General features: G+C 37.0%; 1 protein-coding gene across 1 annotated transcript in view; it reads left to right on the top strand.

Moving 5' to 3' along the window:
• Window positions 1–27,195, top strand: part of LOC127624350 (XK-related protein 6) — a 62,089-nt gene extending 34,894 nt beyond the window's left edge. The window contains exons 2-3 of the mRNA XM_052099142.1: window positions 22,992–23,188; window positions 26,222–27,195. Coding sequence (XP_051955102.1) covers window positions 22,992–23,188; window positions 26,222–27,195 — 1,171 coding nt within the window. The remainder of the gene's footprint in view (window positions 1–22,991; window positions 23,189–26,221) is intronic.
• Window positions 27,196–27,786: the final 591 nt, after the last annotated feature.

Genomic DNA, 27,786 nt, shown 5'->3' with positions numbered 1-27,786 from the left:
TTACGCAATGAATCAGAATCTGCCGTTGCTGGCTCAAAACAAATTATGCATCCAAGCCGCCGTTAGTAATTCAAAGTTAACTTCAGAAATAGTATCACGGCTTGTGCTGTTTCTAACAAGTTATTGGATATACAAGGATATACGGCTGGATGTGTGTGTGTGTGTGTGAGAGAGAGAGAGAGAGAGAGAGAGAGAGAGAGATGGAGCGTGTGCAATCACCTGTTACCACACCCAATCAGAGATGCTGTCAGCTTTCTCAGTAGAAAATAGACGTCCAAGTAGGGATATTCCTCTCTATTTCGCGGTAGCTGGTGTGTGAGAGTCATTCACTATCCAAGGTGGAAACTCTGTTAAAAGGTAAGCACTTGAGTTCTGTAATAAATCAGTCTGTAGTGTCTCTCAGCATGAGCCTTAATCCTGAAGTTGTCCGTTTAAAGCCATTTAAAGCTATTTCCTAGTTTTGGTAATGTATTAGTAATACAGCGATCACAGTAAAGATTCTATGTAAACAATGACTAACTGATTCACTTTATGTCACCAACTGGCTCATATTACACACAAAAATTATCTTTTGCCACCACCTGCTGGCTAACATATGTAATTTCAAAAATAAAACCAGTAACTCCTAATAGAAACACATTAGTTTAGAACGTGGAGTGATACAAACACAGTGAAGCATCTGAGTGCTGATGCTGTCAAACCATCAGTGCTCATGGAACGTCTCTCGTCCAATAATTTACATTTAGCAGACACTTTTATCCAAAGCAACTTACAGAGCCCTTATTGCAGGGACAATCCCCCCAGAGCAACCTGGAGTTAAGTGCCTTGCTTAAGGACACAATGGTGGTGGCTATGGGGTTTGAACCAGTGTCCTTCTGATTACCAGATTACCAGTTATGTTCTTAGACCACTACACCACCACCACTCAATCAGATTTGAGGACCGGAATTAACTGTGGTATATGTACAGTATATACCAAGATAGTTGTTCTGTGTACTTCAACAGTGCTAGTTTATCAAAACCAGTGATCTGTACTGCAGTGACACCTACTGTTTATTTTGTCTAATATTTCTGTGGTTCCACCAGACTATTGGGGATCGAATAGCTGCACTGTCTGGCAGATGCTACTTACACCAGGGTGCAAATAGACACTCCGTTATCTTTTTCATTCCACCACCATATTCATTTTGAGTATGAATTTCCATTTTGCGTCACACAAAATGAATTATCAAATGAGTGCTCGAGCACTGAACACGAGCAGCCCGATTATTCTAACCACACATTCTCTGCGAATGCACCTGGAATTATTTGGACTAATTAGTGGATCCACGAGGTGGCAGCACTCACAGTTGAGCCGTTGCTTTCACAAAGAATCGCTAGAAGAAGATGCAATTGCCACAGAACAGGAGATGAAGGTGGAAACAACAACAGTCACGAACACGTGTTTGAGGAGGTCAGGAGATATGTATATATCTCTGTATATATAATTTGAGTCTGATGAAATATAAAGACATCTTTATGGGTCTAAACTTGTCAGGATCCGATCACTTTGTTAGTGATGTTTTTTGCTATGACACAATCCTGACACCCATGTTCTGTGTTTGTGTTTTCATGTTCGGAGTGAGGCGTCTGGGTCCTGACTCTTCAGCCTAGTTCGGAGTTGGGATCCGGACACTCGTGCTCCATGTCTCGTCTTTGTGAGCGCTTGGCTTTGAGTTCAGTTAATTTCTCTTGCCAAGTTTGTCTTGTATTTTAGCACATGGCTTTGTCGTGCTCTTTAAGAAACCTGGTGGTAAGAAAACTGCATCCCATATTCTTTGCACACATTTCATAGTGAATCTCCCTAAGTTGTTACTCTCTCTCTGTCCCTCTCTCTCTCTGTCTCTCATGCTCTCTATCTCTCTCTCCTGCTCTCTCTCTCTCTGTGTGTGTGTGTGTGTGCAAGTGCACATGTGCAAGAACAGCAAAGTTAGTGTGAGTGAGAGCGTCTCTGAGTGAGTATATACTTTATTATTATTTTTTCTTTAGTATTATTGAGTTGGATAAAAGTTGTAGTTTTAGAGTGGGGTTGTTGTGTGTTTTTGGCTGACTTTGGTCAGCGTGCTCTGAACAATGAAGACAAATGCGGGAGATTTACAGGGGATGACTGGCAGGCATGGTTGTAAACTTATGACTTATGCCTCGGTTGAACCTTGTTTATTAGCATAAGCTCTGTAGTCAGTGGAGTAAATATTACATATGCATCACGCATTAACAAGACCATCATGTTTTTTCTGAATGAAATTCAGATGGTAGATAATTTTATTGAGAATGGGTTAACAATCAAAGACACATTTGTGCCTGTTTTGCCTTTGTCAAGTCCAATGAAGAAAAATGTTCTTTCAAATGTTCCACCATTTGTAAGAAGTGAAAAATTAGAGGAATTACTTTGGAGGTATGGTACGGTAATGAGCCCTATTATGATGATTCTGCTTGGTTGTAAGAATTCTGAACTGAAACATGTAATATCATTCAGACACCAAGTGATTATGATTTTGAATTCTCAGAATGAAGCTCTGAATAAAGCTGAAACTTGATGATAAATATTATATGATTTTCATCAGTTCGGAGACAATGAAATGCTTGGTGTGTGGAGGTTTTGGTCATGCAGACCTGCCCTAACAGGGATGGAATGAAGCTAAATAATACAGCTACCACTGTTAATGTAGAAAATAGCAGCCAAGCAAGTGGTAGTGAGGTAAATGCGGCAGGTGTAACATCAGAGTTTTCGTCAACTGTTGAGAGCCTAATACCAAGTACCTCGAATGAGGTAAGTGTGGGGTCAGACAACTCAAAAGATGCTTCTGTAGAAGCAATCCAGTTGACTGGTTTAAGCAGTGAAAAGAATGTCTTACAAGTGGAATCAGGCCTCTGTGAAGTGCAGGTAGAGAATGGCTGCGATCCACATAGTGAAGAAAATCAGATGCAACCTACTAAGGCCACAGTAAATACACAGGACATGAGTAGTCAAAGTGTAGAAGATGCAAATTCTCAAGATATGAGTACATATGCACAAAGTGAAGATTCTAACAATGACTATGAAGAAATGGGGAACAATTTGTATGAGAATAATTTGACTGTTTCAAGTGCACAGACACTGTTTACTGTTGAGGGTAGGCACAAACTTTATTCAGTTAAGCAAATTAATGACTTTCTTGATTGTATTAAAGGACTTCATAATATCCTGATTTGAGTTTGTTTTTGGCATCTGGCACAGCGGCAATGAGAAAAGCTCCTTTTGATCAGCTTGATAAGCCTAAAAGATTTTGTCTTAAGAAGACTCTGAGCAATGTGAGAAGTTCTTTGAATGTGGGGTGGTGGGGGGTGGGGGGGCAACTGATGAACATGAAATAATTGCTTATGCTTTGCAGTTTTATGAAAATCTCTATAGAGCAGAACCATGTCATTGAGAAATAACAGACACACTTCTATGGGATCTACCTCATCTGATTGTAGAAGATAATTCTAAACTTGATCAACCATTGCATATGAACGAATTGACTGCAGCCATTAGATAAGATCTGTCTTCAGGCAAGGCTCTGGGTTTGGATGGACTAACTGCAGAATTATATAAGCATTTTTTTCCAGTCATTGTTCTCAGTTTTTTAGACTGTTTTGATAGAGGTGCTTTACCGGTGAGTCTACGGAGAGCACCGATTACCTTGTTACCCAAGAAAGGTGATCTTGGGGATATAAAAAAGTGGCGGCCAGTGTCTCTGCTTGGAATTGACTATAAAATACTGTCCAAAGCATTAACCAACAGATTAAAATTTTACATATCTAAATTAATTCAGGCTTGAAAGCTGCTTTTCCTCCTCCCTTTTTCAGTTTTTAATTTGTGCTTCAGAGGATGGGCCCATACAGTTAGCTTTTCCTAAGTTAAGCATATCACCTGAGGTTTGCCAAGAAACCAATCATGTTGGAAAGCTGTTCAAATTTGAGAGATTAGAAGGGCTGAAATTTCAAACAGTGGGGAAAAAGACATACATCAGGTCTATGTAAAAACTATTTATTTTAATGATCTTCATGATAGATGTGATGGAGAGAAAAACTCATAGTTGCAGATGATATTTTCCCTTCCTGGAGAATTCTTTATAAAAGTCCCCTTCCAAAACGTTCAGGAGATTTGCAGTGGAGAATATTACTCTGCAACTAATGTATTTGTTTCCACATTTAACTTGAATATTCTGCCTTCTTGTCATTTTTTTAATATGCAAGAAACAGCCTTTCATCTTTTTATTGAATGTCCAAGGTAAGTGTCGCTTTTTGCATTGCTGGAAAGGATTCTCAAATGTTTGGGCTTTGATTTTAACAAAATAATTTTTATTTATGGGTGTATTCTAAAGTGAAGAAGGAACGAGTAAAGTTAACAATTTTATAATTGGACAAGTAAAATTAGCAATTTGGAAGACTTGTAGACTTGCACTTGAAGGGCAAATTATTAATGTTATAAATCTTTTTAAAGCATTAGTGGAATCAAGAATAAGGGTAAAATGTGTTTTTTATAGAACTACAGGAAACATGGATGAATTTGTGCATTAATGGTGTGTAAATTCTGGTTTGCTTGTACTTTGTGAAGATGAGTCTTCATCATTTAATTGGTAATTGTTTTTGAATATTTTTGTGGTTTTTTTTTTTGTTAATTTTTATATATTGTGAAGTGTGTCATGATTGATTAAAGAAATTGTAAAACTCTTTCTCTCTCACTCTCTTTCAATTCAATTTTACAAATGTACTTCATTAGCATGATTGTGTTTACATACAATAATGCCAAAGCATTAATACACAAAACATATAATGACAAGACTTGTTTTAAATAAACAAGCCACATTTTTCTGTCTCCCTTTTTCTATGGCCAGACTGTGATCACTGTGTCTGTTTTTGGTGAGGATCCATCTCTGTTTTTGATCTCTTACAGAGTGGAGATATTCTGTTAGATTAACTTCCCAGTTTGCTTTGGCTTTTACTTAAATTTTCCCAATGGTCCAAATGTGAAATTTTGCTTTCTTTTATGATTTGGTTTATTGTGATTTGGTTTTGTTCAGCTGTGCTGGTCTGAAACTGGTGTTTGTTAGATGTTAGTGGGTTTGTGAGTTTCAGAGCCAGCTGACAAAGGGGACTGGTTTGAGGCTTCAGCTCTTGGGTTTTAAGGGCTTCATGTTGCAGTGTGTTAGGGGAACTGGAATTTAGCTGTGTCCAGAATTTGAGGGATCATTTTTCAATCTTTCTCTATCTCTTTTTCTCTCATACATGACCTCTAACCAGCCTGTTGTTATACTCTCCAATGAGTGTTGCGTGTGTGTAGAACTCATAGAAATAGGAATGAGTGGTAAAATGACAGTTAGCATGAAAAGGGGGTCTGTTGCAATGGCTTGGACGATTTTCTGATTTGTCAGGTACAATGATATTTACTTTCCTGATGTCAATAGTCACATGCCAGTGGATAGATGACAGTGATTGAAGTCACAGAAATATTATATTATATTTAGGGCTGCCAATCCATTTAAACTTTGTATCTAATTAATGCCATGATATGCCCATTAATTAATGAACCTTTCAAATTAATCGCAATTAACCACAAATACCAATACTTGTCAAGAAAGGCTCTCAAATAAAAACATATTCAATTTATAATTATTAAATAATTATAAATAATCATATGTAAATAATTAGAAATATACTGGATACACTAAATATAATCACTCAAATTATTAAAATTTGAGTACATCATTGAGTACATCATTGACAAGTACATCATTGATTAGGCAATTTAAAAGTGTCTTCGGAAGGCAATATAGTGTTAATTTCCATATCATTGAACATAAGTTATGTAAATAAATATTTCCCATTTGTATCTCAGGTAATAATCTACTTTTTCTGGAACAAAATGACTCCATCAAAACAAAAACAAAACCAAGAACTTATGTACAGCTACTAGTCATATTGGATGGACACTTGGAACTGGTTGGATATTTAATGACCTCTCACTTGTTTGCATGTTTTAGAATAATTGCTCTAGCTTGGTTCTTATTTTAGAGCCTCTTTAGATTTGCTTAGCAATCACTTTAACTCTCTGTAATTGTTGTTTACTGTGTCCACTGTGCAGATGACACAGCGTTCTTTTCTGTACATTAGCAGTGATTAAGTATGGCTATCAGTCCCAAAGGCCCAACTCCTGGCTCCACACACACATATAATCATGTGTATATTTGATTGTGTAATGGTGTAACCATGGCTGTAACTACTCTGTAGTATGCAGAGATTTACTGTAAATCCACTTCTCAGTGCTCTGTAATTCAATGTGTCCTCTGTCATAAAAGTGTTGTGTACTGATTTTATACATGGAAAGCGCTTTGTGCTCATTGCAAAGCATTTATGCCCACACTGTTGCCATCATGGTGATGTAATGGTAGGCTCTTTATTGTTTTTCTCTAGGGACAACCGGTCGCCTCTAAATCTAGCCCTGCCACACTTTCATAAAAGCCCAAATTTAATTGGTAGCCGTTTGTGTGGTTCTCCCTCACAGTGAATAGGACTGCAGCTATAAATACTTGAAATGCACTGGGACAGAGATGCTCTGCAAAATCAAAGAGAACCTGAGCAGAGACAAATAATAAGGAGAGAAGGCAAAGTGCTGGAAGGCAAAAAGGGCAACAGAGACCCCTTTTTTAAATAATTAGAAATAGAGGTGGAAATGTGATCATAAATAAACAGACGGTACAGAAAAAGGAGAAAGAAAAAAAAATTCTGGATTTGTGTTTTGTCTTGTTTCCAAGTTATCTGAACATCCTTAAAACAAGATCATTTTACTTGTGACGCTCAAGTATATTTAGAATTACTAAAAAATAAAATAAATAAACAATTGTCATTCAAAATATAGGCTATTCTCTGAAAACAGATAATGTTTTAACTTTACAAATTTTTTCTTCTCTAGTATATTTATCTTGTTTTAAGGATGTTTATATATTTTAAGAAAGACAAATAAATTAACAGTTTTTTTTGTTTGTTTGTTTTTTTGTTTTTGCTGTGAAGTGATATTGGAAAATTGGTGGTTTGTTCAGTGGGTGGTGTGGAGGACCTAAAGGGTTCTGTCTAAAGAAAGTGTTTCTCCCCTCATTTAGTGACTCATCTGTATCCTGTCACACAGCCCACACACACTTCTTTAACCAATTTGGCACATACACTTCAATAGACTACAAATAACCTTCTTGGCATACAGTAGTGAAACAGCATACAAATGTGAAATAGTTACATTTAATCCATTATTTGTAGTGCTGCTGTTGACTATGAATCTCTGTGTGCCAAAAAGTGCTACAGATATGTATTAATTGGGTAAAGTGTGTAATTTCTATGCAACTAGTTGTGATTGGTTGTTTCCGAGAAGGTTTTCCAAATGCATTAAAATAATTGGTTGTACAGAAGAAGTGGGTGAAGACTGTGATCAAAATTTCTATCATTCAAAAGTATAAAGTACTAATTATTTCCAGTCTGATCGCATGAAAATTACGGGACTGTTGAGGTATTTTTGCAAAATGATATTAAATAGTTCCAAGGTCAAATGTCCACGGGGTGGCACTAAATTTAGTTAAAGTTTATCCCAAACAGATTTTTTTAAGAATATTGCTTAAGAATAAAGAACCGGACTTTCAAATGTCATTTGAACCAAAATCCCTATGCAAGCACCTTAACTTTTTGTTGTAGTGCCTCTAGTGTTATTTTACCAGTAAACTGCCATGATACATACCTGCTCAAACATCAAAATAATTTAGCAAAATGTAGGTACAGTAACGTGATTCTATGAGACCAGGTTGACAATTTCAGAGACATTATTCATAAAACAATGTAAGTGTTTCTTTTAAAAACGTTAACTAATCAGTAGAGCACAGGCATACTCCAGCTAAACCTAGCTGTCAACCTGTTAGCTTGATATGTTTGGCTTATTTATACTGCTTGATATTGACAAACCCGCATCCCTCAAACTCCTTATGTCTATCCGAACATTGTTGGGTCTTCAAGTACAAGTTAATTAAGTAAGGCTGAAGCACCATATGCCCCACTGTCTGAACCATTAGTTGTTAGCACTGGTGCATGAGCTGCATAATAGGCTGTAACTGTGGTGCAGATGGGTAGATGGGCAGAGTGCTCAGACATGACCTGGAATGGCCAAGGCAAAGTGCAGGGCTAGCTAACAAGGCGTGATCAAGTGCTATGATCTCAGCTCAAATAATTCAAGAGGTGCCATGTTTCAAACCACAGGACCAGTGTGAATATCCCAGTGAATTGTCTTGACAAGCATAGTTTCCTTTTCTGTTTTAACATAATACCTATTGAAATAGGAAGTTGGGACAGGACTTCTCAAAATGCTTATATCTTTTGTTTCAGGCAGTGTTGTAGTTTGTTTCCTTGTACGTCATCTTTTGTGCTTTATTTTCAGAGATCCGAGACATCAACACATCATTAGTTTGTCACATCAGTGAACCATGATTTGCTACTTGTTATCGCCAGATGGGACAAGTGGTGTTAGGGGGGAACATTCTTATTTGATTTTTCAAAATGAGCAAGTGGACTGTGAATCATCAAAAATTTTGGTTTGTATTCCCAGAAGAGAGACATTTTAAATGTATTTAGGATTACATCTAGGGCCATTGCTAGGGTTTGTTCTTTGGTGGGGCACTTATATGTTCAGGTGGTGGGGGCAAGTTGATCGTTTAGCTGTCCTTCCGAGGAGCGGAGTGTCATTTGATCCTTTTGCTGTCAATCATGGTGGGGGCATCAGAAGTTTCTGGGGGGTGGCTTGAGGCAAATCTAGGGGGCAATGCCCCTCCTTGGCCCCCCTTTAGACCTGGCAAAGATTATCCTATAGACCTTATTCAGAGTAGTGCCATATTTTATTTAATTTTTGACTGTAACAAAAACAAGGCTGTTGGGGATAGTTACAGTCTCTTCTATGGCTTGTGCTGTTGTTTAAATTGGTACTGAGGATTCAGCTGGTGAAGCAATCCTTAATACCATTAATACAGCTTTATACAGTGCATCCCATCGATGAGAGTGTAAGTTTATCCCTCACATATCTATAGATGACCTCAAAGCTAATAGACATGAACTAAAATGCTGAAATCAGGGAAATTGTGAGGAAAGAAATGTTGATATAGACAAGACTTAATAGAAGAGGGATTTCAATGTGAGTTAATGTACCAGGGTACAGAGGGTGTGCTTGTGAAAATGAATTAATAGTTAGAGAAGCAAAGGTTTTACGTAAGATGTGTATAGTGTTAACAATAGGCTTTAAGCTTGCAAAATTATATAATCTTCTCGTCATCCAAATTCGCAGTTAACAGTTCACCAAACTTGAATTTCTTCGCACAAGCTTGCATTTCCAGTCTCCAGTGGTCGGATGCATTAGAACAGGAGTGAATGGAGTGCGAAATGTATTGTGACCGCTCTTGCAGACTGCAGGGAAGAACGTGAACTCTTAATTTGATCCACCCATTCCAGTCAGGAAACAGGAAACAGAGAGCATAGGTTCACAACACGCAAAGTCAAAAGTGGGCTTTCATGGGTTTACACTGCTCCAACATTTGAGGACCATAGGAGTGTGGGGGCAAGGAGCATATTGGTGGGTTTGTTTGTTAGCACCCCTGACATTTACCAGGCAAACACAAAATGTCAGTGAATGCCAGATGTTTCTGCTGGTTATGATGAAGCTCTTGAAAAGCCTGAGCTATTGATCCATAGTTTCCCTCCCCTTACCCGATTCAGTTCTCATCTCACCCTGGCCTTCACTTTTCTTTTATCTCTCTCTTTCCCATCTCTGTCTTTCCTCTTGCCATATGTGTACTTATGCAACCAACATCTGTCAAAGTTCAGAATTTATAGGGCTGAATAATGTGTGTTAAAAACAGTCAGCATTTACTATTCATCCTGAGTTCTACTGATATTCCACAAGCTCTGTTCATGCATGGGAAGAGCATTTTTATCCTGCATGAGTGGGCTACATGTAATACAATATGAGGACATGAATGTATGATGTATGATGAGACTCTAAATCAGAGTCTCTGATGGAAAAAAGTAAAGATGACCTTCACCCCTAGAGGACATTTTTATTGCTTAGCGTTATCAACTATGTTTCATTTAATGATCAACTTTGTCTCAGATGTGTTTCCTGAAATAAAAGTAGAAGCAAGTTAGACAATTGTTGACATACAGTATAGAGCCTTACAATGTATGTGGATAGCATAGCACATCTTGAAAAAAATGAATGGAAAATATGAGCATATATGAGACATCTTTGAAGTCAAGTCATTTTTATTTGTACAGCACTTTTACACAACATTGTTGTGGTTATTTTCTATGAGCTTGCTAAATATGTTGATCTGGCAGCTTTTAGTGTCCATCTGTAGCTACAGACGCCATCCTTTCATGCACCGTGAAATACCTCTAATTTTTTAGTCTTCCAATTGCTCTCCGTTTTTGAACTCTTCTGAAAATCCAGAGGAGACACATGTGTGATTACTGCGGAGCAGGAGCCTAAGTCTCCATTTGCACACCATTAATATTATTGCTGTCTTGGAGAAGCAATTGAGATATTAAAGAATCTTATATTTCACCCACAGTCACAGTTGAATGATTTAGTGTTAAAATGGTGCTGAATCACTCGCTCTCTGTGTTGAAGAAAAAGCAGACAAGTGGAAGTTACTTTGTTCATCCTGCAAAGCTCTCTCTAGTGACATTGAGACTGGTAAAAAAAAAAACATTTAAACGTACTCTGCAGAATTTGGATTTTAAATGCATGTGCAGTGCTGCCACTTGTAAGTCATTCTCCAGAAATCTGATTCATACTGTGAAGTGGTTACTGAGCTCTGTGCATGATGTATTCTGAGATACAGTGACAGCAGAATGGAGCTCTTTTCAACAAATTGACAGCCTTTTACAAATGCACATCATGGGTAATCTGTCATTCAAGAATACCAAGCAACACTCCCTCTCATATGTAGATGTTTTTTGTTTTGTTTGTTTCAATACATCATTTTTGAGAAAATATGATATTCAGTTCTGAGCATAAACATCCCAGCATGAAGGCAAAACACATAAAACACACCAAGACAGCTAAAACTTTTTAGCCAAGGACCATTTGTATTTCCTTTTACCAATACAATTTTGCGAGAAATATTTATGAATATTCCTACCATGGGGGCAATTCAAGTTTGAAGTACCACCTGTTTTCAGTAGGGGTCAGTAAATGCAACTCCAGCAGTAAAGCCATCACACAGCTGTACACTCAACAAACCACACTCTGCAACTGCACATGATGATATGGAGCCCTCTTGAGGACAGGACAGGATTTTTTTATCTGAAATAGTTTTGCATGGCCTCGCAATGTTTTTTGCGTTCCCTCACAAAAGTTTGCGTTCCCTCTCGATAAGTTTTGCATTCCCTCACAATAGTCTTCGTTCCCTCACAATTAATTTACAATGGTTTTACTACAGCAATCCAGGAAAACAAAAACAATTGAAATAAAAATCATAATTTTGTTGTTACTATAGTTTTTATTACCATAGTATCCACAAGATTAACCACGGTTAATCTGTAATGAAACAATAGCTACAATATGGATACAATATACCATGATTTCTGCCAAAAAAGCATAGTTAACTAAAAGCAAAGCCTACTACAGTAATGGTTACCACAATATTACTATAGTAAAAATTACATTTCCACCAAAAACTATAATTAATAAAGTCTACAATATTACTACAGTAAAACTATGGTGCAGTATATGAAAAACTTTGTTACTACAATCACGGTTATTACAGTATTATTACAGTAAAACCACTGATCCCATAAGAGTACTCATTTTCACCTCACAATAATGGTAAGATATAATTCTTCTTTGACATATTGCTGGTACACCTAAATGACTAAAATCATCTTTTATATTAGAATTAAACCATCGCTAGAAGTGGACACTTATTTATCTAACACTATATATTAGATCAGGATCAAACAGTTGTTAGGTTATTACATGGAAGCCATGTGGAGAAATATCTTTGTCTATTTATTATGTTGTGCCCGTGATAAGTGGTTCTCCCTCAAAATCTTAAAATATGTAAGCTCTGACTCAATTCGAACACCTGGTTTCTGTCAAAAACATGGTTATTACATGGTTACAAGTTTATAGTTTTGCATTCCCTCTTAATACATTTTCCATAGTTTTACTATAGTACTATTGTACTTGTAGACTGTAGTAACCATAGATTTTGCTGTTTTACTAAAGACTATCCATGGTTAATATTGTCATTATGGTTTTACTACAAGTACCATATTTTAACCATGGAATTTGTAGTAAAACCATAGTAACCAAAAAATGATGTTCCTGTATTATTTATAATATCAATATCAATATTAGAACGAATATCATGGTTAAAATATTGTTGCTCTTTTAAAATCATAAAATGATTGCAATGGAACGCAAACTATTAGGAGGGCATGTCAAACTTATTGCAAGGGAATGCATTCTTGTGTTCAAACACAGCTGGACAGGGGCGTAGCTAGTGGAGTGAAAGGTGGAAATGATTCTAGGGGCCCACAGTTCCAGGGGGTCTCACAAGGGGCCCAGAGAAATATAGAGTCAGGGGGCCCAGGACACCTTGCTGCGGCCCTGCTGCTGGACAGAGCGCAATTCCGAATACAGGGATCCTGAGTTTCAAACTATGTTTAACTTGAAAACAGTGACCTAAAATCGCATTATGACATGACACAAAATCGCATTATGATGCAACACAACCAAAGAGAGACTATCTAAAAGCGTCTGTCCAAAGCAGGTGTACATTGAGATGCCTTAGACATGCCTTTTAATAAATCTATCTTGTACAGATCAGTATGTTCCCATTTAGATCACGTAAACGTGTGTTTTGAACACAGACACTCTGGTGCTCTTGCAAAGATCACATTAACAATTAGGCCGACATGGAACAGAATGAAACAGTTACTGTATAATGTACAATTAGGTAAACACATTATCTGTTAAACAATTAACACATTAACATATTTTAATAGTCTTAGATAATGTGTTAAATTGACAGCCCTTAAAGTCAAAGTGTGTAATTTTTGACCACTGGCATCACCAAACAATTACAAATATAAACATTGTTTTCAAATTAAGTAAGATAGACGAATGTGTTTTAACTCTGAAAAAGTTATGCACTAAACTAAAACTAACACTAAACTGAAACTAACATTGAAAACAACTGAAAATTTTCAACAACTTTTGGGCCAGTTCCTATGCTGATTTCTCTTCGCAGTCCAGCCCTGGTTGCTAAATAGTATCTGTTTTATCAAACTGGATATACCACAGTCACCTTGTTTCTGGCCTTGACCATTCAGCGCTGTTTGGTTCTTCAGCGGGTTATATACAGTAGTGTAAGATTCCTGCTTCTCTAGTGCTGTTTCACCCTCACTAAAGAGCTTCATATCCTGCTTGGTTGTTTATATTTCCTGTCTTTGCCTTAATGGTTGTACACTGTCTAATATTTAAAATATAAATAAAAATATAATTAAAATATAAAGATTTGATCACACAGGTGGTGTGACATGCTTGCACTGGAGAATAAGGGTCAGCCACAAGGACCTTTTCTATTGTTGTTTACTTGTTCAGTATTTTTAGACTAATGTTGGCGTTTAACTGGTGTTGAAACTGTTTTATGCATCCAACTATTTAAAGGAGAATAAAAACTACTTTTTATTGCAGTGTGGATAATACAATTTGTATTTTTATTTTTGGTCTGAAGTTATGCCTCTGTCTCATTTAGAAACTAACCTAAGGGGATCTACACTCACCTAAAGGATTATTAGGAACACCATACTAATACTGTGTTTGACCCCCTTTCGCCTTCAGAACTGCCTTAATTCTACGTGGCATTGATTCAACAAGGTGCTGAAAGCATTCTTTAGAAATGTTGGCCCATATTGATAGGATAGCATCTTGCAGTTGATGGAGATTTGTGGGATGCACATCCAGGGCACGAAGCTCCCGTTCCACCACATCCCAAAGATGCTCTATTGGGTTGAGATCTGGTGACTGTGGGGGCCATTTTAGTACAGTGAACTCATTGTCATGTTCAAGAAACCAATTTGAAATGATTCGAGCTTTGTGACATGGTGCATTATCCTGCTGGAAGTAGCCATCAGAGGATGGGTACATGGTGGCCATAAAGGGATGGACATGGTCAGAAACAATGCTCAGGTAAGCCGTGGCATTTAAACGATGCCCAATTGGCACTAAGGGGCCTAAAGTGTGCCAAGAAAACATCCCCCACACCATTACACCACCACCACCAGCCTGCACAGTGGTAACAAGGCATGATGGATCCATGTTCTCATTCTGTTTACGCCAAATTCTGACTCTACAATCTGAATGTCTCAACAGAAATCGAGACTCATCAGACCAGGCAACATTTTTCCAGTCTTCAGCTGTCCAATTTTGGTGAGCTCTTGCAAATTGTAGCCTCTTTTTCCTATTTGTAGTGGAGATGAGTGGTACCCGGTGGGGTCTTCTGCTGTTGTAGCCCGTCCGCCTCAAGGTTGTGCGTGTTGTGGCTTCACATATGCTTTGCTGCATACCTCCGTTGTAACGAGTTTTTATTTCAGGCAAAGTTGCTCTTCTATCAGTTTGAATCAGTCGGCCCATTCTCCTCTGACCTCTAGCATCAACAAGGCATTTTCGCCCACAGGACTGCCGCATACTGGATGTTTTTCCCTTTTCACACCATTCTTTGTAAACCCTAGAAATGGTTGTGTGTGAAAATCACAGTAACTGAGCAGATTGTGAAATACTCAGACCGGCCCGTCTGGCACCAACAACCATGCCACGCTCAAAATTGCGTAAATCACCTTTCTTTCCCATTCTGACATTCAGTTTGGAGTTCAGGAGATTGTCTTGACCAGGACCACACCCCTAAATGCATTGAAGCAACTGCCATGTGATTGGTTGATTAGATAATTGCATTAATGAGAAATTGAACAGGTGTTCCTAATAATCCTTTAGGTGAGTGTATATTGCTTGTAATAATTTTTGGGGTTATTCCAAATTTTTCCTTGGCTGAAACATCACTGTGGCAGACCAGCCTCTTATTCATCGGAAAAGGGGGAAGCAGGAACCGGATTAACAATCAAAAAGACTTTAATAAACACTGACGAAGATCTAACATAAACAAAAGTACACACACAAAACTCTCTCTCTCCCCGATCTCATGTGGTCAGGTTAGACGCATCACTGTTTACACCTGGGCGCTTAAATGATTCTCCTGTGACCCGTTTTGATCGGATTTGTAGTTGCGGGACTCTATTTCATGACGACATCAATCGATCACTATGTCAGTGTGTTACTGCATGACATTAAATCGCAACAAAATCAGAAAAGACAAAAAAGGACGCTGTTTCTCACAGATGCATCTGAAATTTAATCTAAGCACAAACGCAACATTTCGAGCAGAATTGTCTGTTATTTTAGTGGATTACCTGGATTAACCTGCTGCCGATGTTCGTGCTTCTCATAAGTCCCTGCATGCTGATTTCAGACACACTGATGACGATCCGTGAAGCAGCAGGGGGATTTTCTCAGGGCGCCATACAAGCTAAAACCATTACTTCCATGATGTTTTCATGCTAATGTGTGTATCCATTTTTCTCGGATGGCTATTTCCTTTTAAACAACGAAGTTTAAACTCTTGTTTTAGCGCAGTGGTTGATTGACAAGTGATGGGGGCATTTCATTACCTGGATGCATACAGGACAGATTAGCATTGACACCTTAAATGTGATGCTGTCATATGCGTTTTTGACCACATTCGTATGTGTTTTTTGTGATCCAATCACAAAAAATGTTAAACCCCGTTTCGACCTGTATTTAGCACTGACCACATGTGATCGGATCACCAAAAATGCATTTTAATACCAGATATAAACAGGATCTAAGTCACTAGTTAAATAATCTCTGGGCTTTCCTGGTTCAGGAACACATTATGAGTGAGCTCACTAGCCGTTTATGCCATTCGGTTAAGCAGGACAAGGCATACACAGAAATTTAGTTTATAAGCATTACGCCATTTGGCCTGTGGCCAAGGCACACCTAGTTTGTATACACTCGGTGCACATGCAGCAGTACAAAAGTATAGCGATAGATCTGCTTGGCTGGGGGTTCGTGTTTTGTGTTGTGAGTTTTGTGCAGCTCTCAGTTTTGTTGGTGCATTGTTTGTATTGTCTATTTGTGCAGCAGCATGTCTCGTCTAAATGAGCAGTAGCAGCTGCATGTCCACATGCAAACTCTGTATATCTGTCTATTTTCAAGCAGTAACAAGTCTTCATACATGCTCTGCAGCAGCATCAGCATAGCAGATCTAGTCATCCAATACCAATATCCTATCATTATGTTAACATGATAATGTGTTATACCCACATTAACATGCTAAATCTTGTCATGACTGAAAGGAAGATTGTTCAGCCATGCAAATCCCTTTGAACTTGTTATAATTTAGCCAGTTGGCTCGCTCATATGTGACATGTTAAGCCAGTTATGGTGCAAGCTGATTGGTCCTTCAACCTGTAATCGGGTAGCCAATCGACTTGCATCTCTCTCCTCTCTATCTAAATTGCTTAGTTTTGTAGACAAGCCTGTTTCACTGCAATGTGCTGCAAAGGTTTTTTCCCTGAAACCCACCTCCACCCCAGCTTCACTTATGTAGATCTACTACATGGGGACTGTTTGTTATATCTATTTGTGCAGCAGCATGCCATACATGCTCAATGCAGCATGTCTTGCATTTTGTTTAAGAGCGCTTACACACTAGGGAAAGCTCAGACAGAGCATTTGATGCATGGAGTATGAAAGGTTCATTTGGAAGGCGTTTACCACAAAGGTTAGAAGCGGTCATGGATACAGATGGCTATTTTAAATATGTTGTAACAGATCTCCATTCGGATGGGCAAGGAGGAAGATGGGGCTGGCTTGAGAAAACAAAGACATTTATTTACACATACATAAGATAAATATATTTTCAGCCCCATACATAAACACACACAGGTCCATGTTTCTCTCTCTCTCCCCGTCTACCACTGTCTTCTCTCCTTAAATACTCCCGCCGCCCATCACTGGAATGCGAGACCGGTGTAGCACACATGTGGAACTCATTCACCATTTATCTTCCCAGCATCGCTCTGCCCAGATGCCGCTCAGCCCTGCCCTGGTCACCACATATATAGATATATATATATATATATATATATATATATATATATATATATATATATATATATATATATATTTTATTGACAATATGCCCCTAAACATTGAAGCTCTTCTCCACTATTACTATCTTTTTAGCCTGACAGAGAAAGATTATGGAGGACAGGGAATGAATACACTGCATGTATGAGTTGGTCTGCCATGGGGGGTTTTTTTCTCTCGATTTCGCAGTGCAACTAGTCCCGCCTGGTCACACCAGAGTGCATTTCAGATACATGGACACATGATGGAGCGTCACTATCATAAACCCTTACGTTTTTCCTCTTCGTCATTCCGACGCACCATCCCATTGAAATCAGTGCATTCACAGCAGTCTTTGATGGAGCGTTAACTCTAGAGCATGTCTAAATGTTAGCTTGGTATGTATAAGTAAAACTAAACAAATACTAACATTAAAATCAACTGAAAAACTAAAACTAAACAAAAACTAGCATTCACGGAATGAAAGCAACTAAAACTATATAAAAACAAATGTAAACTATAAGGTTTGTTGCAGCACAACAAATTGTGGAGAATTAACTCTAACAAAGAAACATAATGTGCTTTGACGTGTGCACAATTATGTCTTGTCGCTGTTGTTAGTGGTGATTGCCACAAACCGTTCCTCCTACTTTTACATAATTACCAACACCTGACACATGCAAATATTATTATAGCTGTAATTAGCTTCATAAGAGCAGAGAGCAGCAGAGAGAGATTACGCTCATTTCTAAGCACATTCCGGTGAAAGATTCTAAAGGCATGCCCGCTTCAAAAAACATGTAATACTGAAGAGCCATTGAGAAGAGATGTCATTTTTTAAAGAACTTACAAATGTGAAAGAAACAATAGATAAAGTACACACTGGTCATAAGACAATTAGGCTATTGATGGAGAAACAATTATGGACATTCTTGACAAGATATTATTAAAGAACATACAGAAAAGTTTTAAAATTAAATAGTAGTTAAAGAAATCTAGAAACATCCAATTAAAATAAGATATTTGAAAGAATTAGCCCAATTGTCATGTCTTTGTGCATTGTTCAGTATTTTGTAAAATGCACTAACATAAATGGATTGGTAATGTTGCATCATTTGCATGGACAATGGCAATAGCAAGGTGCTTTGGACAGGTACTATAGTATGCTTTGCAGTACCTTTGAATGCCTTTTATTGTAAATGCTAAGGTATATTAAAAGAGTAATCATTCAGTACCATGGTTTATGGGCCAATGACAAATCAGGATGAGAAGACAATTAAATGAAAAAAAAAAATTATAAAATGTTGTTTAAAATGAAATTTCCAAATTCATAGAAACAATCATTTCATACTTTTTTGAAAAACCTTTATACCACTTTCATTTTTTTAATGTAATGTCCAGTGGTATAACCATTAAGTAAAAAGTTATCATATATTTTCATTACTCTTTGAATAAGTTTACACATCTTAATGATTATTTTCAAAAATGTTTTCAAACATTTTGTTTACAAACATTATGAATCATATTATTTACGAATCATCAAGTGTTCTCTGGACTTTACCTTTTACATAACAACCTTTACTAAACTTGCCATGTCGTAAAAAGTTCAAAATACAGAATGATATTTTAAGAGATGACACATTCCTGCATATTCTACCCTACAAAGCCAAAGTGCAGTTGAACTAAACCAAAATTGAAGCTAAGAAAAAAACTATTTGGTAATAACTCAAGTTTAACTTGCAGGCCAAAATGTTTTTGTCAAATTGCTTAATCATTTTCTTCTCTAAGAATTTCACCCTTTAAATTAGACAATTTTCTTAATTGACATTTGTGATCATGAAAAATATTACAATATTTTAATTCAGAAATGTAAATCTCCATCATGGTAAAGGTGAATTGTATGATATGTTATAAATGCATATTTTATTGTTAATTTTCAAACAAATGAATAAGTCCAGACCCATATCATCACTGATCCATATATCCTTACCCTCTGATCCCATCCGGGTACAACCACAGCTTTGAAAAATTAGCATCAGGGCTTTTTAGGTCTTCAGGAGCAGACAGCATCTGCATGGGTGTTCAGTAGTCACTTTGTGTGTAACTATAGAGCAGCTGTAGTGGTGTTCTGTAGTTAATGTGTACATTAAACTGGAGAGAAGCTGTGGCAGGTTCAGTAGCTGGTGTGTAAATAGAGCGGGTGAGTCGCTCTCAGTGTATAAGCTCTGAGCAGATGGCACAGTTCTGGCAGCCAAAGAAGTGAAGTCGCAGCAACTTCAAGCAGCAGCTGCCCCTTTCATGCTGATTTAGGACCTGCTGCACTGAGCTTTTCAAATCAAAATGCATACCTGAAGCATTAAAAATGAGAAGTAGCAAAAATTCACAATAGAAAATCTTTTGATTTTAGCATAATGCACATGATGATCACAGCTTATTGGTCTGGAGCAGTGGTTCCCAACACTGTTCCAGGCCACCAACACAATCATTTTGGATGTTTCTTTAATCAAACACACTTGATTGAACTCATCAGCTCATTAGTGGATTCTCCAAGAACTGAATTGGGTGTGTCAGAAAAGGGAGATATACAAAATGTGCAGTGTTGGTGGGCATCCAGAAACAGAGTTTGGAACCATTGGTCTAGAGGGAGGCGAGGGAAACGGGTGCATGTGCAGACGGTGTGGATGAGTAAACCATGAGGAAAATATTGGAGGAACAGAATGGAAAAAAAGAGACATGAAAGAAACATAGAGCAGAGAACGCTGGAGATTACAGTTGTAAACATTGTAATGAACTGGAGCCAAAGAGGTGGGGCAGCATCTGTGTCTAACATTGAAGTATGTGCATAAGTGTGTGCATGTTTTCCATGGGTTTCTTCACTGTTACGTTGTTTTCTCAGTAACCAAGGTGTGTAGTATTTATAAATGCATGTTGTGCCATGAATTGTTTGTCATCTCCCTAAATCAGTTTTCTTTGAAGGATTTAACTTTTTTTTGTGTATAGATTAAAAGGCATGATTTCCCCCAAGAAAATTCAGTCTTCATTTACTCGACACATTAGGAGATGGGCAGATTTGTCACCATTTACTTTCAATGTAGTGGAAAAAAGATGCAGTAAAAATGTATAAATACTGAGGCTGTCATTCTGCCTGACATCTCCTTTTGAATTCATACAGGTTTTGAAACAACATGAGTGAGTTGTGTGCGTGCATGGGCACACAATAGATATATAATAGCTTTGATAGATGTTTTATAAATATATAATAGCACTACCGGTCAAAAGACTTGAAATGATTGACTGAAATGTTTCTCATGATCTTAATCTTTTGATCTGAAGACATATGCTTAAATGTTTTAAATTATTTTTGTAGACAAAAACTGAATTGTGCCAACATATTAATTTTATTTCATTATAAAACTACAATTTAATAAAAGAAAATTTATTTTTAAATAGATGTCTTTGACCAAATAATAAAGAAAAGCAGCCAATAAGTGCCCAACATAGATGGGAACTCCTTCAATACTGTTTAAAAAGCATCCCAGCGCGATACCTCAAGAAGTTGATTGAGGAAATGTCAAGAGTACATGTTTGCAAATTCTAGGCAAACGGTGACAACTTTGAAGATGCTAAAATATTACATAGTTTTGATTTATTTTGTATTTTTTAATCCCAACATAAATGGAACTATGGGAAGTATGGGTTTTGACGACTTTACGATTATTCTAAAATGTGAAAATAAATTATTATAAAGAATAAGTGCTTCAAAACTTGTTTTGTTGCAAAAATATCAATTGATAGATATTATCCAGTATAATGAAAAGGAACACCATATCTGGTTTGTTATTGATGAAAGGGTATTGAACCATATTGATTGGGATGATATGACCGCAAAGTTTGGGAGTACATACATTCATTAGAATTCTTAAGCTATTATGGTACTATGAGAAAACACTGTGAAATCTTTTGTATTTTAATGTGTGTGAAATTTTTTAAATGTCTGAGTAATATATTGATCCAGTATCTGCCATTTTTTTAAATTATTATTATTAGGTTGAGCAATGCCTGATTTACTCAACAGTGAAGTGAACACTCTAGTGGTGTGATCGTATCAATACAACTATTTCATTTTCTTATGTACTGAGTCTGTGAGTGTCACCATTTACCTCATGTTGACCCTCAAAACCTCACTCCTGTTAGTAACTGAATGTAATTTGCTCCAATGTTCTTTATGTATCTCAGCCTCTCTCATGAAAGTGCTACAATTGAGCTATAGAAATAACCGTGAAATGTGGCCCAAGATTGTGTGGCTGCAGAGCTCTAGAAGATCAAGCCAGCGATCACAGATTATCAGTGTCTTACAGTTGCTGACACAGAACACCCTGTCTCCATCCCAGCCTAGACACATGAAGTCTAATGCGCGCGCGCACACACACACACACACACGTTGTGTTTCCATGTTTTATGGGGACTTTCCATAGACATAATGGTTTTTATACTGTACAAACTTTATATTCTATCCCCTAAACCTAACCCTACCCCTAAACCTAACCCTCACAGAAAACTTTCTGCATTTTTACATTTTCAAAAAACATAATTTAGTATGATTTATAAGCTGTTTTCCTCATGGGGACCAACAAAATGTCCCTACAAGGTCAAAAATTTCGGGTTTTACTATCCTTATGGGGACATTTGGTCACCACAAAGTGATAAATACACGCACACACACACACACACACACACACACACACACACACACACACACACACACACAAACACACACTAATGGATGTACTGTACAGAGGTGTTTCTCACACTGAAAGGATGGGGATAAATCTGCAGTTTGCTGGAATACTTCTCTGATTAAGCTGAAATGTGTTTCTCCAATTATCACACAATCCTGATTTCACCTCACTCTGATCCTGACTCCGAGACCCATCAAATATGAAACAATCTTATATGAAAACAATAACCTCTACTAATTCAATGAATACATTATTGATTTCTAGATTTTAGGGAGTGGGGAGATTGTATGTCTGAAGAATTTAAATGTACAGTGGGGTCCAAAAGACCATTTAAAATATGTATTTATATTAATTATATAAAGACCACCACCAAATATACAGTATATATACAATGTGTGTATGTGTGTGTATACAGTGTAGATATATATACTTTGTATGTCTCCCCTTTGGCTTTAATGTAATTATGTACTCCAGCTAGCATGGATGATCCATGTTCTCCCAGTATGATTTGAAAATAAATTACCAAGACATCTTGTGTTCTTCAGTGGATGCAAGGAAATCTGACCTTTTGTACAAAGGAATTAACCATTGTCAATGGCACAAATGTGCTAATTGGATTATTGACTTAGAAATAGTGCAGAATGTAATTTTGTAACATTTTTATTTCACATCATAAAATTTCTTTGTTTGAAATTTTTAAAAATGATAACATTTACAGGTTTATTTTTTTCAGGTTTAAATTAGATTTAGAATCCTAGATTTTCAATGTGGAATCAATGAATAAATTATATAAATCTTTTCAACTGATCCCTCATCTTCTGTTTTCTCTATGTTTCCCTTCTTTGCTTGCTCTCTTTTTCTACATCTGAAATGTAATTATGTAATCCCCCTCTGTTTATTTCAGTCTCATATCATCTCTGCTTTCCTTTCCTTCTGTATCTGCACTTCTGTAGGTACATCAGAACAATGTACCTTGGAATCCAGAGCCGCAGACAAAAGGAGAACCAGCGACGCTTCTACTGGGCCATGATGTACGAGTATGCCGATGTCAACATGCTCCGTCTACTGGAGACATTTCTGGAGAGCGCTCCACAGCTGGTGCTGCAGCTCTGCATCATGATCCAGAAGAACCGGGCAGAAACACTGCAGTGTAAGGAGTGCCTCAAGGCTCTGTACTTGGACCTCTGACATTTTTTTAACTTTGTAAATTTAAAAATGTTTGAGTTTTGTGGCCTTAAGTCCATGTGTGTTATCTGTATGCCAGGGTACTCCTAATCACTGAACCTTTTAGCAGATGAATGCATTTAAAATGTACATTCTTTCACTTCTGAAATTAATTGACTTTTTTTTTTATAAAAGGGCATGAGCCCTTTGAAATGTCCTGACCAAACTTCTTTTGGTGGTGGGATAGTTCACCACCAAAAATGTACATTCTCACCCTCATGCCATCCTAGATGCGTATGACTTTCATCTGCAGAACATAAATTAATAATTTTTAAGGAATATCTCAGGTCCATACAATGCAAGTGAATGGGTGCCAAAAATGTAAGCTCCATAAAGCACATACAGTCTGCATAAAAGTAATCCAAAAGATTCCAGTGGTTAAATCAATATCTTCAGTAGTGATATGACAGTGTGGGTGAGAAAGAGATCGATATTTAAGTAAATTTTTACCATAAATGATTCTCCCTGCCCAGTAGGTGTCAACATGCGTGAAGAATGCAAATCACCAAAAACAAAAGAAGAAGAATGTAAAATTAAAAGTGGAAGAGGAGAGTGAGAGTAAATAAGGACTTAAATATTGAACTGTTTTTTTACCCACACCTATCATATCACTTCAGATGATATTGATTTAACCACTGTAGCCTTATGGATTACTTTTATGCTGTTTTTATGTGCATTTTAGAACTTCAAACCCATTCATTTGCATTGTATGGACCTACTGAGTTGAAATATTCTTAAAATAAATCTTATTTTGTGTTCTGCAAAAGAAAGAAAAGCATACACATCCGGGATGGCATGAGGGTGAGTAAATGATGAGAGGATTTTCATTTTTTGGTGAACTATCCCTTTAATGTTGCACTAGGAAGTGACCCACTCCCCCTTACAATGGTCAGACAAACAGATAGTCCCACCCCAAACTCACACCATAGGTTAAGCCAACATTGATAGAGCAATCTTTTGACTCCACAGAGCCTCTATGAATTACTTAATTATGGCTTTTGCACATTAGGCTTGGATAAGAGAAAGTATTTTAAAATAGTAAAAATAAAATAGAAAAAAATGACGTATAATTTATACTTTTGTGTAGGAATGATTTCACTTATGCTTTTATATTACTTGATTGTAGTAAAGAAGAATACAATTAATGGTTAATTATTCCATTAGTGAGCGTTGTTTTAAATTGACTTGATTTGCTTTCCAGCAGTGGAGGTAATTTGTCATGTGCTCAAGACTTTCTGTTTTTTTATTAGAAATGTTGCTGAAAAGGCACCTTTAATTTTTTATGAGTGTTGCTCATGGCTCTGTAAGAGCAACATGATGCATGGCCAAAATCTGTAGTCTGGTTAGTTTTTGAAGTGACAAAAAAATATGACCAACTGGATCTTGCTGTTTGTGTTGTATTCATTTATCAACAAGTCCAATGGCCGATTTAATCATTCGTGCACAGAACAGTGTACATCATGGCAAGTCTATACTGTGCATCTTGTGTATTAATCTGAAAGACCTGCCTTGGATCAACTGTGTTTGTGTGGCGACAAGTTTTTTCTGCTGTGCGACAGATAATCTAAAGTGTGGGACCACCTCTCACTCTAGAGGTGACAGCACTGCCAGCAGCGCAGATGCCTTTATGAACACAGTGAAGAACGCTGAGCTAAGCAGCATGAATAGCTATAGCATGGCTATGTTAGACAAAATATAGCCTATTGTAGGTAGGCTACATTTTCTTGGCAGGTGTAGAAATGATAAAACATAATGATTAATAGAGCTTGTGTGTTTTACTCTGTTATTCATTTGGATTACTGGATATGGATATATATTCATATTTTTTTATAAATAAATTTGTATTATGCTTTTGTGCTTTTTCCATATATTCGAGTAATAACAGAGATTAAAACATGGTAAAATAATAGACCAATTAATGTAGGTTATAAAAAAACTCTTTGAACTTTGTAATATGTTTAAATACAGTTTTATTGTGGGGATGGTCTTTGGAATGCCCAGTTGCAAGAAACCACTTAAGAAAATAATAGTAAAATAATTATTTAAATGATAAAATAACATAAAAATGATCATCATAAGAGTGTTTTATATATATATATATATATATATATATATATATATATATATATATATATATATATATATATATATATATTATTATTTTTATTTATTTATTTAAGGGTTTTCTTGCACCCAGCTGCTGGTCCTAAAGCAAAAGGTATTTTCAATAGACAATTGTGAAATAAATAAACTATGGATTTGCACATTTATTCAATCAAATTGGACTTCCACTTTGGATATTCATTTTCTCCTTTATTATAAATTGTTTAATTATAGAATAATAAATTAATAGTAAAATAATTGTATTTATAAAACAATAAATTATAAATATATTATCAATATAATATAATACAAGTTTTATATATTTTATTACAGAGTTGAAATATGTTTAACTAAGCAAAGTGTTATTGTGACTTTGATTATTTATTATTATCAATTAGATTATAAACACAATGTTATTAGACCATTTATTATTATATTATTTTAAATTAAGAACAATTAGCAAAATAATTTATGGACAAAGGGAATTTATAATATGATGCTAAGGCAAAGATATGGACAATTTATAATTATATAATAATAAATAATATTATTGTATTTATAATATAATTTATTGTACATTTTAAATAATACATTTGTATAATTATATTTAATGTACGCAAATTAAAAGATTATTAATATTTTTTATGATTTATAATTGTTGCTGTACTTTGCTTATTTAATACAGTAAATATTAATTGAATATCAATATACCCAATTTTGTGGTAGGCTCAAAAATGTAGACAATTTTTAAAATAATCAAAGTACAGTGGTAACACTTAAAAATGACTTCAGATTGCAATGTCTAGAAGAGCTATATTAAATCTCTACTTTCATGTCCCTCCACACTGTCCTGCAGGTGTGTCAGCGGTTACTTCACTCCTCTCTCTGTCTTGGGTACTGGCCTCTTACCACAAGCTTTTGCGTGACTCCCGTGATGACCAAAAGAGCATGAGCTACCGGGGAGCGCTGTTGCATCTCATGTGGCGTTTGTTCACCATCTCTTCTCGGGCTCTGTCATTCGCCCTTTTTGCATCTGTTTTTCACCTCTACTTTGGTATTTTTGTGGTGCTGCACTGGTGTGCCATGGCTTTCTGGGTTATCCATGGAGGTACTGACTTCTGCATGTCCAAATGGGAGGAAGTGCTTTTCAACATGGTGGTGGGTGTGGTCTACGTCTTCTGTTGGTTTAATGTCAAGGAGGGAAGGACCCGATACCGCATGGTGGTCTATTATTCCTTGGTGCTGGTGGAAAATGCCATCCTGACTGCTCTGTGGTACGCCTATAGAGACCCAGTCACTACCGACTCCTACGCTGCATCTGCCCTCTGCAGCGTCTTCCTGTGCTTTGCCTCTGGTGTGGCCTGCATGGTCCTTTACTATGGGGTGCTGCATCCCATGGGGCCCAGGCTCAAGGTGCTGGCCAGTTCCTGCTGTGCTGAGCTGCTCTGGGGCCTCCCCTTACCACCAGAGGCTGAGCCCATGGCTCCCACTCCAGGGCCTAGGGGCTCCCAAGCTACAACGACCAGGGGCATGGCTTCAGGGGACTATGGAGAGCCAGAGGAAGCTGCCACGGACACTTGCCTGCCTGTGTTCCAGGTAAGATCCACAGAGCCCACTGATGCAGCGGGCAGGCCCATTCCCCCTGAGGGGCCCCTAATCAAGATCGACATGCCCAGGAAGCACTACCCGGCCTGGGATGCTCACTTTGTGGACCGACGTTTGCGGCGGACCATAAACATCCTCCAGTACATCAGCCCCAATGCAGTGGGCATCAGGTACAGGGATGGGCCACTACTCTACGAGCTGCTCCAGTATGAGTCCTCCCTATGAAGGCATTCAATCCCTCTCTGGTTCTTCACTTCCCTTGGTGCTTTTTCCTTCAAAGTTGTAATTTAGTTGTGCCCTCAAGCTATGAAATTGTATCTAAGGTCTAAAAAAAAAAGTGTTTAAAAAGAGAATATTCAATATATTTTGACAAACACAGAATAGAGATAAAGTTTAAATAGTCAGAAATACATTCCCTATGTCGGGTAATTAATGTGAGTGTGCAAATAATGTGTATGTTTGATGGTGTTTATGACACGATGGGAATGATGGAGGAACGTAATCTTTAACATCCTCATTCTGATTTCAGTTTTACCATTTTGTGCCTACTTTTTTCCAAAAAGTTATGATGACAAATAGAACTGAGGTAAAAGAATCAATAGACGCTAAAAAGCACATTTTATTGTCAAACAAAAGCACATGGTGCCCCCCTAATCTCTTCCTGTGATGTTGGAGGAAGGAGATTTCAAATTGATTTTTAACAAACTGTTCCAAAAGGTACAATTACTTAGTGAACATAAATTGAATAAAATGGAATTTACATAATTCATTCATGCCTATTTGAACAGCAAGGATGTCATTTAGAATTTGGTTTCA

Source organism: Xyrauchen texanus, chromosome 30, assembly GCF_025860055.1.
Source record: "Xyrauchen texanus isolate HMW12.3.18 chromosome 30, RBS_HiC_50CHRs, whole genome shotgun sequence".
In the NCBI taxonomy this organism is placed as follows: domain Eukaryota; kingdom Metazoa; phylum Chordata; class Actinopteri; order Cypriniformes; family Catostomidae; genus Xyrauchen; species Xyrauchen texanus.
The sequence above is the reverse complement of the archived record's forward strand: the minus strand, read 5'-3'. Positions and strand labels throughout refer to the sequence as shown.